The 17,585-nt window shown below is 35.9% G+C and overlaps 1 protein-coding gene across 1 annotated transcript; it reads left to right on the top strand.

The window, feature by feature from the left end:
* Window positions 1-9,124: 9,124 nt before the first annotated feature.
* On the top strand, window positions 9,125-9,912 carry LOC129940255 (larval cuticle protein A2B-like). The gene is made up of 2 exons (XM_056048534.1): window positions 9,125-9,270; window positions 9,340-9,912. Exons 1-2 carry the CDS (start codon window positions 9,187-9,189, stop codon window positions 9,790-9,792), a joined length of 537 nt encoding a protein of 178 aa, XP_055904509.1. The 5' UTR covers window positions 9,125-9,186; the 3' UTR covers window positions 9,793-9,912.
* The last annotated feature ends 7,673 nt before the right edge of the window (window positions 9,913-17,585 follow it).

The raw sequence follows: 17,585 nt of genomic DNA, 5'->3' as shown, positions 1-17,585 counted from the left end.
GAGAAGCAAAAATAGCCAACAAAATAAGTTTCCAGAAATTCACATCCAATATTACGCAAACTCTACAAGTAAAAAAATGTGAGCAGATATAAAATCCCTTACAAGTTACCACACCCCGCTTTGAATAAATACGTTAATTACTGGATCTGGAATACTTACCAAACCATTAGATTTATGTGAACACTTTGGTATATCTGGGTCTAATTACGCTAATGACCTAATGACTCTAACTTCTCTTCGACTTTCCTCGACTCCAAACGTCTCATAGCAAACAGAGAACCGCAAGCAGATAACCTAAGTTTATCAGCAAAATATATCGAAAAACAAATCAGCTTTCTAGAACAAGAAAGCTGCCTAAATTCCCTTCAAGGCAAAACTCCATGATTAGATCGGATTTCATACCCGATGATGAAAAACCCACTTCTACTAAAACAAAGAATCTTAAACTTATACAATCAAATTTTTGAACAAGGTACCTGTGGTATTGGTCTGGAAAGTCGCAAGTGTGATTCCTATCCCCAAACCGACAAAAAGTTTGACGGATCCCTTGGGATACAGACCAATTTCCTTGCTGTCATGCTCTTAGAAAAAAACTATATCCAAAGGGTATATAGAAAAGAACAACTACATTTGCCCAAACCAGGTTGCTTTTAAACACGGACGCAGCTCCATGGACTCCTTACTTCACTTAGACGAATACATTAGTTTAGCTCTCTGATGCAAAAATCATATGTCTTTCTTGTCACTTGACTTTGAAAACGCATTGGACAGGATCGGCAACCATATCATCCTAAATAAACTTATGTAGTGGAAGATCGGTTCCCAAATGTTCTCATTTATAAAATCATTTTTATGTAACACAACATTTAGAATCAAATCAAATAATCATTACTCCACTGTATATAATTTAGCAAACGGTATCCCTCAAGGCTCACCCCTTTCGGTGACTCTGCAACTTTTTGAAAATATAATTTTAGAGCTAAATGACTGGTGCTCCCTTTCAGCCCTTTCAGGGTCCAATATCTCACCTACCAAGAGTAAACACTTACGTATCTGTGAAAAAAGAAACTGTAAACATCTTAAATATTTTAGGTATCATTTTTATTAAAATTATAATTTTAAGAATTATTGTGAAATACTTAAGAAAAAGCTAGCTACTAGATTAAATATAATAAGATTTCTTTCTTCAAAAAACAGCTTTATTCATCCCAACTCACTTATTCAAATTACAAGGAACATCATATTATACAAGATTGACTACGGATTGGCTATCTATGGAAAATGCCCAAAATCTACACTGCAAATCATCAAACCTTCCTTCTACTCAGCAATCAGAAGCAGCTTAAAGGCGTTTGCCAATTCACCAATAAAAAATATTCTCACTGAATCTGGCCTTTCGTCCATCAAACATCGCCGAGACCTTCTAACTGCTGGAATCACACCAAAAATTTGCGAGTCTTTCAAATCACGTCAACAAAATTAAACTGCGAACAAAGATACCAAAACACCCATCCACCTTGAAAATCACCCTTGATACTGCTAGAAGCATCGGTATTCGGCCAACAATTAATAAACTGACTCTAAGCAACAACCCTCCATGGCGGATACCAACAAATACAATAGACACCAAACTCTCAACTTTCAAAAAGGATTCCACAAACAAAGAAACCTTATCACAACTATTCCATGGAAATATACAAGAACATAGACAAAACGCATGGGATATCTTGTATACAGATGATTCCAAATCCGAAAACGGTACAGGAGTAGCATTTGTGTCTGAGACATGAGACGTTATCAGACTTCCAAATTACTTTTCAGTATTCTCTTCAGAAGCGCATGCTTTATTAAAAGCTACAGAATTTGTAATTACTAGAACTAAAAACGTAGTAATATGCTCAGACAGCCTTTCCACTTTGAATACTATCGAAAACGTCAAATCACCCGTTAACACCAAAATACGTGCTAATATTTTCAAAAACAAAAAAAATACTTACGCTCCTCTGGATACCAGGGCACTCCGGTATCAAAAGAAACGATTTAGCCGACAGTGCAGCCAAAAATGCTTCGATACAAATATATGCGAACTTGAGCCTTCCAAAAGAGACTTCCTGGAAGTTATTAACAATTTATACAAAAACAAAAGGAAAGAACAATGGAACACTTACAACAACCAATATTCGATCATTACCCCAAAAGGCGAACAATCATGATTCCAACTAAAACATCTACCGCCTTCGACTTGGCAACACTCAGCTAACACACATACATACCTGCCACCTACGTCAATCCAGTCATATCTATTATCTAACAATCAAACATCTTATCTCTTTTATAAAGTAAACGATCTGTGTAAAAATCTTTTTAATACAAACATAACTGATCTCTTATCAAAAACCACTTTTGAAAACATACAAAATTTATATAAAATATTAACTTTACTTAAAATTAAATCTGTTATATAATAATTTTTCCTATTTATAAAAATGTGGGGGCCTGTTGGTGACTCGCGGTCATGCTGTTTGGGCGGACCGCTGATCTCTGGCAGCCCCATAAGTCATTTATATATTTTTTTCTTTAAACTCGTGTTTTATTCTTTTATTTTTTCTTCAAATATTTCCTTGTTGGGAGCACTACGTACTTGCCAAAGCTTTAATGGCTGAATCACAAACACGCTTCAACTTCGGCTTCGTGTGCGTTACGGTGGCCTTGCTTCGAGGTTGCTTTGAATGACATTTCTATTATTTCATCCCTCCAAGAGCAAATACTTTATTGGTTACCATTTTTTACAGCTGTTGAGCTGTCAGACAAAGCAAATGTTTAGATAATTGAACTAGAGCTTCCGTTTGGAGTCACATTACGTTTTTTTCCTTATGATTGTCAAACGAAACGAAGCTCCAATCTGATAGAATGCATTGAATTGCTATGGCTGAACTCGTAAACGTCAGGCGAAGCCGAAGCTGAAGCGTGTTTGTGTTTCAGCCATAAAGGTAATATACACCCAATATGCAGGATACATTTAAAACATCGAATCCAATTGTGTAAGCTTGACAGTCCCAACTTATATGTTGACTCGTTTGGCCGGCGGCGATTAACGAAACGATACAATTTTCAATTATCATTTTTGTGCAGCACCACATATGTATGTAACAATTCTATGTTGAATTAGTTTCGGTAACTGTATTTTACATAAATATGCTTCCATTGATCATAGAGAAAATCATTTCAAAACATACCGTTCTAAAACTGCCAGTACCTTTTAACAGCAAAGATACCTAGTCCAAGCTGTTTATGAGAGTTGTCATTCTGTCAAGTTCTGTTTTTACAACTTTTACAAGAAATAAAATGTAAAGGTCGAAAGAAAAACATAGACGAAGGCGTAGCATTTCTCCATTTAACTGTTTCAGAACTAGATTTAACCAGTTGAAGAAGAACTAAAACTGCTTCTGAAGAGACTTAGCAAAATCATAGAAGAAAGTAGGTTAATCCCAAACCATCAGTTTGGCTTTAGAAATAAACATTCCACGATAGACCAAGTTTATAGAATATCGGATGTAATAGAAAAAGCATTAGAAGAAAAACGAGTATGTTCAGCTGTTTTCTTAGATGTTGTTCAAGCTTTTGACAAGGTTTGACATGAGGGACTTGAGTACAAACTGCAAAGGGATCTTCCCAGGCAGTAGTTTGAAATATTAAAATCGTACATCTCAGACCGATTGTTTAGAGTAAGCTACGATCAAGAATACTCGGAATTGAAGAAAATAGAAGCCGGTATACCACAAGGAAGTGTCCTAGGTCCTACCCTGTATTTACTATACACAAGGGATATTCCAGTTGGTAATGACACCATAATGGCTACTTTTGCAGATGATACCGCAATTTTGGTACCCGACAAATGTGTCTCTAAGGCGGCAGTAAAACTACAAAATGCCGTCGACACAGTGAGAGCTTGGACCGAAAAATCAAACTCAACGAAACAAAATCTTCACATATAAACTTTACAAATAAAAAGATAAACAATATTCCAATAATCATTAATAATCAAGCTGTACCTTACGCCAATACGGCCAAATACCTTGGAATGACTTTGGATGCAAAGCTTAAGTGGAAAGAGCATATCAAAAAGAAAAGAGAAGAACTAAACTTGAAATATAGAAAAATGTACTGGTTGCTTGGTAACAACTCTGATTTATCAATCTAAAACAAAATAATGCTGTATAATCAAGTACTAAAGCCTGTTTGGACCTATGAAATCCAATTATGGGGCTGTACAAAAAAAACAAATACCGAAATCATCCAAAAATTCCAAAACAAAGTCCTTCGTGGAATAGTTAATGCACCTTGGTACATAAGAAATACCGATCTACAACGTGACTTACAAATAGAAATGGTTACAGAAGTTGTTAAAAAATACGTTGTATCGCACAACCAGAGACTGCAAAGTCATACTAATTCTGAAATGGAGTCCGTCTTGAATATAAGAAACCATGTTCGGAGATTAAGAAGAACCAAGCCTCATGAGCTTATGGTCTAAAAAAACATGGGAAAGTATTAAAAGTTTAAACTTCCCCCAAAGTGATTGTACAAAATTAAGACAGAAAAATCGGAAGTCGATCTTTCAAGATTGGTCCAGATGAAGAGGTGGTTTTAGTGGTTACAAGTCCCACACTACTTGGTGTCGAAGATTTCCTCCTGTCAAAAAAAAAAAATCTGTTTGATTCTAATTCGTACATTTTTGTTTAAAGGTATTGTGTCCTGAGGAGCTATCAAAACCTTATTTATATATAAGCTTCTATGAATAAGATGGAATAAATGAACTGTTTTCTGCAGGATTTATAATAGATGTGGTTTTAGTTAACAGTTATTGTAATTTTTATTCTTCGCTTATTAGAAGCTGTGTTGAGATCTTCAAAACTTTTACAGTGTCTCGCTTAAAACTGTGGGCTTTATGTTGGTGCTTCAAGATTGTATTTATTGTGGAGATACTCTAAAACATCATCACTCAGTTTAAAAACATGACTCAAATACATTGAATATTTTGTCCTAAATCTTTAAAGATTGAATGTATTTAATGAAAAAAAATTCCACTGATTTTTGGGTTTTATTAAATATTTAATAATGTGTGCTGCCACCAGCCTTTAAAATAACTTCAAACATTCTATCTTTTAGGGATTTATAAAGAGATTCCAAGTAGTCCAGTGAAATCTCACTCCAGGCCAATTTGATACCATGAATAAGCTCTTCCTTGTTATCGTATCTTCCCTCCCTCATACATCTTAAGTGTAAGCCAGCCCCACACATTTTCCATTATGTTAAGGTCCGGGGAATATAGTGGCCAAGGCAGCAAGTAGATGTTTTGGTTTGCAATGAAGGATTTTACCTCTCGGGCTCTGTGTATCGGAGCGTTGTCCTGCTGAAAAATCCATGAAATTGATCCAAAAAGCTCGGTAATTTTGGGGAATATTGATTCCAGCAAAGCTTTGTAGGTTTTTCCAGTCATTTTACTATCTTGGACTACCAAGTCTATAGTGCCATAAAACGAAATTGAGTCGCAGACCATAACGCCTCTTTTTCTGCTATGGTGAAGGTTTAAAAATCGCTCCTCTTTCCTCATGCCATGGAAATAATAATTATAACCATCTGGCCATCTAGGTTAAATTTTTTTTCGTCGGAAAACGCAATATTCTAAGTATATTTCGCGTTTCGCGAAGTATTAAGGCGGAGGAAGTGTTTTCTTCATAATTTTTTAGATATGACGTTGGATTTTTTAAATAGTTGCTGACACAATGATCACTTCGATTTATTTTTTGGGCTATAGCACGGCATAAAAGACCTTGCCAATTGACAATTTGTCATAAAAGATCCGTTAGCTAATTCTCTAATATTCCCAAACTTTACATTTTGTTGTTAACAAAGTAGTTTTTCATTTACTACAGTTGTTTTTTTTCTAATCCACCATGTAACGGGAGAAATATCGGTTTTACTTCTCAAAAACGCCTGCTTCTTACCTTATGACCCGCAGTGTATATGTATAAATATTTAATAATAATAGTTATTGTTATTATTTATATAAAAGTTTGATTTGATTGTAGAAATATTTGCATTAATGATTTATGTATGTATATTCAGTTGTTATAAGCATTCTGTAGTGTTAGCTAATTGTGACAAATTTGAAATTAACTGCGTACAATCTCAGACAGAAAGGGATACCTTTTTGTTTGTGCTTTAAAATAACAGCTGATCAAAAACAGCTGAGGTGTCAAAAAAGGAATCCAAAGGTATACTAGAATTTCTGGGATTTGTAGGTATCAGACAGAACAGCTGATTCAACACATGGTTGAATTTCAAGAAACTTGAACATTGATTTCGGCTTTTTGTATTTCTTGGTAAACAAAAAGATACAAAATGTTAGTTTAAGTTGTATTTGAGGATATTATGTACATAATAGACTATGAAGAAGCTATTTGCCTCCTATATCTAGGTATTGTCACTTCTTAATAGACCTCGTTTCTGTTAAGATAGTTGTTAGGAAAATTGCTTTATAGGAGAGAGAATCTTGGAAGTAGTTCTTGTCATACAAATTATGATTAAGTTGAATATAGAGTAATCTGCTCTCCGATTGAAGGGCATTTTCAATAATCTGATTTCTTTAAGATTCTTCAAGTTTTTGTATGATTTTTTAGAACTTCGTTTTTATGTGACCAATATTGTTGCGATTGATCTGCGTGACTTCTCCACAGGAAACTTTGAAATTTCCTCGTATTCTTGCATACCCCATATTTGTGCTATTTATAACAGAGCGAACACTTATGGAAAAGGCCTTTGACACCGTATGGTTTGAGGGTCTTTACCTAAAACTGAGCAGGCTTGGCATAAGCAAGCCATTGTTGTATATACTTTATGATATGCTTAACGGTAGAAAGTTTGTTGTCAAAAGTGGCAATGTAACTTCTATCACAACATTCTTAATTAAAAATTGTCTTCAACAGGGAGCGGTGAATTCGCCGATTTTCTACAGCATTTACACCAGCGATCTGATAGGTAGTCTTACAAAGGCAACTGCGTAGGCCGACGATCTATAATTGCGTACAGAACGGCCCGAAGGGTTGAGGTTATTAGAATTCTCTTGCAGCGTGATTTCGACAAGATTCAGCGATATTGCGACGACTGGAAACTGAATAAATGTCCAGAAGTCGGAGACAATTCTGTTCCGGACTCCGTTGGCTAGGGCCAAGATGGTCATCGTTGATCTTCACGGGTAGCCATTAGCGAGAAAAAGTGTAGTGAAGTAACTCGGTATCTGGTTAGATCAGTATTTATATTTCGACAGACATATAAATGCTGCTCTGACCAGTGCCTGAGGAGCGGCAGTGTTTACGACGCTGTACCGGCTTATTTCGAACAGCCGAATCTTCTTATGTGCATTACTATTCCAACGAGGTCCTATAAAACGGGGCTCAAATCAACAGAATTGACAATTTCGTGATAAAACTTGTTCGAGGTCACATTGCAAGAGCTATGTCTTCGACCAACAATTTAATATTCGGAGCGTTCTTCCGAACGACAAGTATTTTGAAAATGCATGCTTGAGCGGCTTCATTCCACAAGAGGCATTCCTATTTTTAGACAAATGCGATCTGATACAGGATAGATTGGCAGTTCCGTTAATCTACCACGTCAGACGAAGAACCGTGGATAGGCGACTCCCATACAATCGGGACGTCATATCACAAGGCGGAGCAGAGCTCCTTGGGTTCAGTAGCGCTGTGTCCGAACGGGACCGAACTCATAGGCTGAGTTCCAGTTTTGGTGGCTTCAATCGGCACTTGATATTTGGTAGTCGGGATGGGGTTTTAAGCCTTGGCCGGCTTACATACTTGTTTTATAGTTTTAAAGTGTTGCCGATGCCTGAATGTGTTTAAGTCGATTCCTCGTCGTTCTCAGGAATAAGGACTGTCTTAGGGCTCATTATGGCGTATTTTGTATTTGGATCTACACCTACATACATCCATATAAAGTCAAGCCCACACAACAACTGAAGTCAGCCGACCATTCACAACGTATATGTACGACGAATTGGTGCTTGAACAACAGGAAATTCAAACAAACATTTTCTTCAGCGACGAAGCACATTTCTCACTTGGTGGGTATGTTAAAAAACAAAATTGTCGTATTTGGGGTTCTGAGATTCCCTATGTAATTGAAAAGAGGCAATTACTTCCTCAAAAAGTCACTGATGTTTGGTGCGCTCTTTGGTCCAGAGGTGAGATTGGACCTTATTTCTTCGAAAACGACGAGGGAACAATTGTCACCGTCAATTCGGAGCGTAATGATTTTATGATAACTGACTTTCTTTGTCTGCTGCTAAATAATGCGACTTGGAGAATATGTTGTTTCAACAAGACGGGGCCACTACCACACGCTAAACAACTCGATCGAATGTGGCTTTATTGCAAGAGACATTTACTGGCCGCGTTATTTCTAGTCGTTTCGATATCAACTGACCACCAAGATCATACGATTGGAACACCGCTGGACTTTTTATCGTGGGGCTAAGCTAAAGACGCCCAATATTTGTTGAAGGAGTTAGCAAAAAGTATTGTAAGTGTGTCAACCTGAGTTTTCCGTCCATAATAATCTAATACATCATCACATATAATGATTTATTATTAATCAAAAGGCGGTCCCTAAGAGGTTCAAGTAAGCATTTTTTTAAATCCAGATTTGTCAAAACTTGGCTTTTAAGCTTTCAAAAACTGTTTTATAGCGTTTAATCTTTTCATTGACTATATTGTATTTGAATATCGGTTACCTACAAAATTAAGAATCGTGTCAAGGTCGTTTGCTCCGCTTGCGGCATGACCCAAATTCTCTGAATAAAAAAATACGTCCTTGTCCAGCCACAGAGAGGCACGTGTTTTTTTTTTTTAATCCGTAGACTAACCTTTCACTTCTATATACGAATCTTGAATGAATTTTTAGTTGTAGGTCTCCTTGGTTGCAGGTAAATAAAAGCACATGTTGCTTGAGATTGGAATAATTTGTTCATTGTCCACTTTAAATGCACTTCGTTTTTCTCGTCTTAAAAAGAAAAAAAAAGAAGATGAGAGCAACAAATCCAGTTTAATACGATTTCTTAGCTGTTTGGCCGGCCCATTATTTTGGGACGTTTCGTATAAAAGCAACATGATATTTCTGTATCACCATCATTCGAATTTTGTTTACCTCACAAAACACACAATACAATCAACTCTTCAAATGGCCTTTAAGGTAAGCTTATCTCTCTATAAGCCCTTTATTTTTGTGTATTAACTTTTGTTCTTTTTCTGCGTCTTCCAGTTTGTTTTTGCTTTAGCTCTAATTGCTGCTGCCAGCGCTGGACTACTCCCAGCTGGTCAGGTGTATCATGCAGCTCCAGCATTGGCCGTATCCCATCCGGTACTGACTAAAGATGCCGAACAATACGATCCCCATCCGCAATATAAATTCTCTTACGATATTAATGACAGTCTCACTGGAGATGTAAAGAGTCAAGTTGAAGCCCGTGATGGTGATATTGTCCAAGGTGAATACTCTCTCAATGATGCTGATGGCTTTAAGAGGACTGTTCAGTATAGTTCTGATCCAGTTCATGGGTTTAATGCTGTTGTTAATCGTGAACCACTAGGTGCGTCTGTTAAAGCTGTTGCAGCTCCATCTCCAGTTGTTGCTTACGCTGCTCCTGCTCCCGCTTTGATCAAATCTTCACCAATAACATACGCAGCTGCACCTGTTCTTTCATATCATCACTAAATCAAAACACGTTAGCAGACGGGAACTAATGAACCAAAAAATTATGGCTACAACATTGCTTTCTGTAGGTATACATAGATACTTAAGGAAAAAATAAAATAAAAACAAAAAAAATCACAATATGTCGTTACCGTTGTCAAGACTAAAAGTTCTGAAATAGTTATGATCTGACAAACTTCAGTAGGCATATAATTTTTTATTTTCTGAAGCTTAGAACCTCAGTTGGTCCACATTTCCTTGAAATATTATACAATTTATGGCTATTTCAGGTTTCAAACAATACGAGATTCACTTAAAAAAATGGTCGAAGTTTTAACACAACAGATTTTAATTCTTTCAAATTTGGGAAATCAGAAAGAGATAGAATAAAACCTTGTTTTCTGATTTGTTGATTAGTTGCTTATGAGTTAGTTAGTTAGTTAGAAAAGCTTTATTTGAAAAATAGTTTTAAAATTAACAATTATCAAACTATATTCACAAGTTAAATATGGTTTGGCCAGTGGCCTTCTACTAGATTGACAATGTTTTTAAGTTTAATTGTAAAATTAACATAGTTGTTTCATTAAAAGTTTCCTTCGCGGATACGTTGTCTATAGTGCAATGCGGTTGTAATATCTAATATATAAAATTCTCCTGTCACAGTGTTAGTTGCCAAACTCCTCCGAAACGGCTTAACCAATTTGAATGAAATTTTGCATATACATTCGGTAGATCTGAGAATAGGTTTTCATCTACTTTTTATGTTTTTCAGGTGATTCTAGACAAAGATTTCCCGTTATTCCGCGTTCAAAATATGCTGATGAGATCAACGCGTGCTTAAAATCATCGCCACTGTGGTGTGATGTTGAAAAAGTTCAACTGAAAGTAAATATGCGTGTTACAATGCTTCAAAATCCACCCGCTGAAACATTCTCAAAACTGTTAGATAGGTTAGATTAGGTTAGGTTATAGTGGCTGTCCAAGATGAAAACGGACACAATTAGGCCAGTTTAATGGCCCATTGTGATACCACAAGAATCTTGAGGCTTCCTCCTAGATCAATGGAACCAGCTTGAGTCCCTTACGAAACGTGAGAGGCTGAATATACCGATATGATTTAGATCGTTTATATCGTTAAAGAAGAATTCTCCTAGGTAATTCTTGCGTTTTCGAGTTAGAGCAGGGTATGTGCAGAGAAGATGAAGAACCGTTTCTTTCTCTGCCTCGTCCATACAGCTTCTGCAAAAGTCATTTGAGAATACGCCTAGTCTCGTGGGGTGCTTTTCTATTAGACAGTGTCCGGTTATGCTACCTATTATCGAGCTTATATGCGATCTGCTTTGAGAGCGCAAGCACCTTGAACGCTTTAAATCCAGTGTTGGCCAGATGTTTTTTGTGACTTGACACGTGGTGATGTTGTTCCACCTGGTGCCTGCCCTCCTCACAGCGTCTTGCATTAGCAGCAGTTTACAAGTAGCGATTGGTATGCCAATACTTGCCAAACGTGGTAGGATGGGCTGTACTGTACCGTTCCTGGCGAGTTCATCTGCCTTACAGTTACCTGGAATGTCTCTATGGCCCGGCACCCAGCAAAGGTAGGTATAGAAATCTGGAAGTTTCTGTCGAATTGTAGTTGGGGGATGGTGTAGTCTGTGTGCTTTGGAATTGATTCTAAGTACCTTAGAATTACGGAGTGGCCAATGTTGTTGTTAGTCCACTGCGACGACGTATTGAGGCGAATAGCAGAGCTTGCAGCTATTTGTTTTCTAAATATGTCAAGAGGTGTAAGGTAGAGCAAGGTGTCCAGTGTCCGCAGAAGGGGTCATGCGAAGCGATCCGGTTATACATAGGCAGGCTGATCGTTGGACTTTATTTAACTTATCCCTGTTTATACCTTTCTCTAAAGCAGTCCACCATACTGCCACACCGTACGTTAAAACAAGTCTGATTACCGATGTGTATAGCCAATGCGTGATTCTCGGTTGTAAACCATATTTATTACCAATAGCTTTTTTGCAAGAAAAAAGAGCTACAGTAGCTTTTTTGACTCTTTCCTGTACGTTGCGTTTCCAATTTAGTTTTTTGTCTAAGACAAGACCTAGGTATTTAGCGTCGTCTGAGAATTTTGATTGGATTCCTTTAATATAGGGAGGGTTGACAAATGGAATTTTGTATCTCCTAGAAAATAAGACCAGATCGGTTTTGTGAGGGTTAACACCCAGTCCACACCGATCAGCCCAAAGTATTAGTCTGTCCAACGCATTTTGTAAGAGTTCTTTAAGGATATTAAGAAGCTTTCTGAAACTGCTATATCTAGCAACGTCGTCCGCATAGGCTATCACTCTGAAACCCTGCTTATCCAGACTAGTTAGGATTTCATTCACTACTAGGTTCCAGAGGAGAGGGGATAGAACACCACCTTGCGGTGTCCATATAGTAACGAGTCGTCTACTAGAAGAGTTGCCCAGTTTTGAGTTAATTATTTTGCTAGTAAGCATTAAATGAATTAGCTCCCGAAGCGAACTCTCTACATTTAGAGATGTCAGTGCAGATGTGATTGCAGATGTGTCCACGTTGTTAAAGGAACCTTCGATGTCAAGTAAAGCAACCATAGTGAACTCTTTATGATGGAGGGAATATTCGATGGTGCGTACTAGAGTGTGTAACGCTGTTTCCACCGATTTACCTTTACAGTAGGCATGTTGAGACGAAGACAGAAGACTTGTATCGATACGTGCCCTTAAATGGATATCAATCAATCTTTCCAGGGTCTTAAGAAGGAATGATGATAGACTTATAGGTCGTAGATCTTTATGATTGACTTGGGAGCATTTACCTGCTTTAGGTCTAAAAACAATTTTAACTTCTCTCCATGCCGAGGGAACATGGACCAGGTAAAGACAGCTGGTAAAAATTGCCTCAAGGATTGGTGCAATTATATCAGAAGTCTTTTGTAATTCGGCTGGTATTATTCCATCTGGTCCTGCAGCTTTAAATGGTTTGAAGCTGTTGAGAGCCCATTGTAGCTTATCCTTTGTGATCAGACCTTGTGGATATGTTGTATTTGAACTTGAACGTGTAAAACTGTTGCAAGTTTCGGTAAGAGAACTACCAGGAAAGTGAGTGTCCAATGTAAGTTCAGCGATTCATTACTTGAATTTGTCCAGGAGCCGTCTGTATTTTTCAAGCAGCTTGGCATAGCTGGATTAGTTGAAAGAATTTTCCGTAACCTAGAGTCTTCAGAAGTTTCTTCTATCATTCCACAGAAGGATCGTCAAGAAGATCGCTTGGATTTCCTTAGTGCCTTCTTGTAGATTCTTAGGAATTCTGCATTGCTTCCTGAGCGAGTCAAGCTCTGAGGCTCACCATTGTGGTTTCCTCTTTCCTCTTATGTGTATAAGTAGACAAGCAATTTCTAGCGATCTGTTCATAGCTGAGGTAAGATCATTGACTTTGTTGTCAAGTTCATTAGCGTTAGAAGAAGGACTAGATAGTCTAGGTTCTAGTAAACTCTGTAATGAGTTCCTGTATGAAGCCCAGTCAGTTTTCAGATAGTTTCAAAGTCAATGGACTCGGATTATCATCCACATTTATATTGAACTGGATATATCTATGATCAGAGATCGAGTGTTCTTTGGATACTTTCTAGTCCAAGTTCATATTGTCTATACTATCTAAGACTTCTTATCGAGTTTTAGTTATGAAGGTTGGTTCATTTCCAACATTACTTACTAAGAGGTTAGTACCAAGAATATAAGCAAAAAGAGACTCACCTTTATCGTTGATATTTGTATGCGCAGACGAATAACGTTTTTGATATGTGGTAAACGTATTGAAACAAGAAACTCAAATTTTATCTCATAAGAAATATTGTTTTTGACATTCAGTAATTTTTTTATAAAAATACAAGAGACAGTCAGTTTTAAAAAAGAAAATTAAAATCTAAAAAAAAGTACGCAAACTTGGTTCTCATGAATAAATGGAGGTTTTGTCATCAAAATGATTTTTTTCTTTCATTGTTGGATAATTTTTAATTATTTTTTTAGAAAAATTAAACGAAACATTTTTTCGCAAAATACGAAAACCTACAAAAACAACAAAAAACTGACTTCAAATTATTTATAAAGGGTGTCCCAAAATTAACGCAAGATTCGAATTAAATAGAAAACGAAATTTTTAGTCTTTTGATAGTTATATTTTTATTAACTCGTAAAGTACATAAGATAGGGTTATGTATGGAATAACACATCGGACAAATGGCCACCACGGCTTTGCATGCACATGCGCACCCTTTTGTTAAAATTTTCCATGACCATTTTGCATAAATGTGGCTGAATTTCGTTGATGCAGCGTTGAATCTCCTCCTTTAATGCACGGGTGGTTGTGGGCTTGTTGACATAGACTTGTGATTTCAAATAACCCCATAAAAAGAAGTCTAAAAAAATATGGCCCAATTATGCCTCCAGCCCAAAATCCATACAGTCACGCGTTGTGGATGCATTTGTTTTTCGACAATCACATGTGGGTTCTCCGAACCCCAAATGCGGCAATTTTGGCGATTGACAAAGCCATCAAGATGAAAATGTGCTTTATTGCTTAGGATGATTTTGCTCTAAAAATCAGGGTCCATTTGTTGATGTTCAATAATCCATTCAACGAACTCTCTTCTCTGTCCATGGTCATAAGGCTTCAATTGTTGTGTTAATTGAATTTTGTAAGCATGAAGACACAGATCTTTGGTGAGTATACGCTGTAGAGAGGTTCTTGAAATTTGCAATTCTTGTCCACGACTTCGAATTGAGGTTCCTGGATTGTCAGCAACACTCTCACGCACTGCTTCGACATTCACATTTGAACGGCTCTTTTTTGGACGACCAGTGTGTTTGGCGTCTCCAACGGATCCAGTCTCCATGAATTTTTCAATTAATCTCTTCACAGTTGACGAAGTTAAAACACTATTCCTTTCACTATTTTTGAAATATTCTTTAATAATGAAGATACGTTGTTCTATCGTGTAACGCTCCATTTTTAATAACCCTATACTGTTAGCTGTCAAATTGCTTTTTTTCAGGGTTGCCAACACTTCACTGCACAAATGGCGGCAAATTCAAATCTTGCGTTAATTTTGGGACACCCTTTATGATGTCATTCGCGGCTTAAAATCGATAAATCGGTGGGTATCAATTTGAAGTTCTTGGGCTTCAGACGTTCACATAATACGACAGAAAGGATCTTATATGCGATATTTAGGAGGCTGTAGTTGGCGAAATTCAGGGGGTATGTTTTTTTCCGACCATATTTTGCAGATGAGTTGGTGGATGCTCCCTACCAAGTCATTGCCTGCTGCTTTTGAATATTTCGGCAGCGATGCCTTCAGCTCCAACCGGTTCTTTTGACTTCATTTTCAATATTTGTAGTTGTCTTCACTTCGTCGAATTCGGGATAACTCTGTGTCAGCAAAAGAAATACTCAACTTTCTGAGAGTATGAGAACATCATGGGGAATATTATAGACCTTGTTAGTCTTCGTCCGGAGGTCGTTTAAAATTCTGATAACAAATCATTAATTTGTGTAGCTGCTTTAGGGTACTTGTTATGCATTTATTATGGTTGATATATTTAATTAAAATAATTGTATAGCCTGCATATTTATTTCAAGATGGCTGTATTTGCCCCGATGCTGTATTATTCTGAAACTTGTTTTTTTCATAAAAAAATATATGTCCATACATAAAACAATACCTGTGTTTTGTTGGGAAATCTATCCATAGTAAAGTAGGATTTTACACGAATAACAAAAACAATATCCCTAGTGAGAATAACACCGATAAAAGTTAGAGTCTCACTATGGATAGGTTTTTGACATTTATACGAGCTTCGAATGGATCTTATGTGATTTCGTTCTTAAATGTTGGTCTCGTACGATTGATATTGCATTTGTATCTCGATGGCTGTGTTCGTTGAGTAGTTCTGCATTTAGAATCATGTGTGTTTCCCATTGCGGAAAAAACGAATCTATTACTGTTGATATTATTTAGTTTTGTTAATGAAAATGGACTAACTGGGCTTATTTTGCAAGAAAAAACAATAGAAAAGAGATTTATGTTTTGCTATGTTTCCAACAAAGGTTTATCTCAGTGTAGAATAGATAAATCTCAACTCGATTCATGTATATAAAGAATTGAGGCGAGCTTTAAGCTCGCTGCGGATCGTTTTGTTGAGAATTTCTCACTTTACTGCGAACAAAACGCACGTAATATGTACAAAAAATTCTCCACTCAAAAATATAACTTTATTACAATCTTAATTAAATGCACTAAACCCAAATATTTTAAGAGGGTTGTTCTCCAAATCTTTCAACTTGACAAACAAAATTTGTAAACTTTTCTGTGTAGATTTGAATAAACTTTAAATGTTTTGCTTCTGTCTAAAATGAGGCAGTGTTAAAGACTTAGTAACGAAGTTCTCCACCAAAATAAAGGTGTCGGATTTTTTTGGAAACGAATATTTAATTGTCCTAGACTATTATAGAAAAAAACACTTTTTCAATGCAGGATGCCCTGAAATTATTGATATTTGACCTAAAGACTAACATATTGAACAAATATTTTCAATGTGGGCTCTCTGTCTAGGTCATTTTCTCAAAAAAGCTAGATACGATTAAAAATCAGTAAGGAACGAGCTTTGAGTTAAAACACTTTACTAAGAATAGTATTTTAAAATAACGTTTAATCTTTTCATTAATAAATTTAGTTTGATAAAGTTTATGACAAAGTCGGTGTTTCTAATATATAACCCACTTGTTTTTAAAAGAATTTGTCTAGTTAATCCAGCGTTGAGTTATTTGACGCAGTAAATTATCTCCTCCGATGGTATCAAGACCCCGCTTCTCTATAAAACAATGTGACAAAAAAATAATACAATGTTTTAATATTTGAATGTTTGTATATGATCTTAAATTAAACTTGTATGATATGTTTTATTTTGTATACATCGAACTGCATAAAATAAAAAAAATAAATATTTTAAACCTTTTGTGTTTATATTTATTTCTGGTGCTTACCTGAATTAATATTAAATAAGCTAAAAGAGATAAATTTATTGTTTCAAAATATTTTTAATATCGAGGTGCTAAAATATTTAATGAAAATCATATACAAAAAATGGGCTCTTACTCGCCTGAAGTCTTCTGGTGTTAGGGTTCTCTTTGCATTTGAAATTTCAAAGGAATTTTAGAGGGGGAATTATTCCAGTCTAAAAACAAAGAAAAAAAATAGTTTTTAATAAATCAATTTATAATGAAAAAGATTTCGCAATTTGATTCAAGAAAATTAAATATAAAGGTAAATAAAATGTCAATAATTTATAAAATTGTGAAGTTCACAAAGCGTGAGTTGAATAAAAATTATCTTTTTTAAATCATAGTCCACGTTTATATACCTACAAAATTTTACGAATTGTTCATTCCATTTTTGCATGTTATTAGATAAAGTATGATAGATATAAGCCCTTACTTACCATACATTTATTTAATCTGAAAACAAATATTTGCATATTTTATATAAACGTTTTTTATCTACGAAAAATTCAATAAACAACACCGTTAAGTACTTTTGTTTAACGTGGACAATATGAATATAATGTTAATCCTTTAAATAAAAACCATGTTAAATTTATGTGCACTTCAAAAAAAAAAAAAAACTAAAACATTTGCAAAACTTCTTAAAAGCATTTGGTGACGACAGACGTGTAGCACAATGTACTCGTACATTATATGCATGGAAAAATAGATTAGCTATTGACATTCATTTAAGC

This window comes from Eupeodes corollae, chromosome 1 (genome assembly GCF_945859685.1).
Source record: "Eupeodes corollae chromosome 1, idEupCoro1.1, whole genome shotgun sequence".
Taxonomy (NCBI): domain Eukaryota; kingdom Metazoa; phylum Arthropoda; class Insecta; order Diptera; family Syrphidae; genus Eupeodes; species Eupeodes corollae.
Note: the sequence above shows the minus strand (reverse complement) of the source record. Positions and strands in the feature narration are given on the sequence as shown.

What these genes read in the sequence shown, in the direction of transcription:
- LOC129940255 (XM_056048534.1), top strand. Translation starts at nt 9,187, where the DNA reads ATGATATTTCTGTATCACCATCATTCGAATTTTGTTTACCTCACAAAA. An exon ending in CTCTTCAAATGGCCTTTAAG is followed by an intron (nt 9,271 to 9,339) that starts GTAAGCTTATCT and finishes TGCGTCTTCCAG; the next exon opens with TTTGTTTTTGCTTTAGCTCT.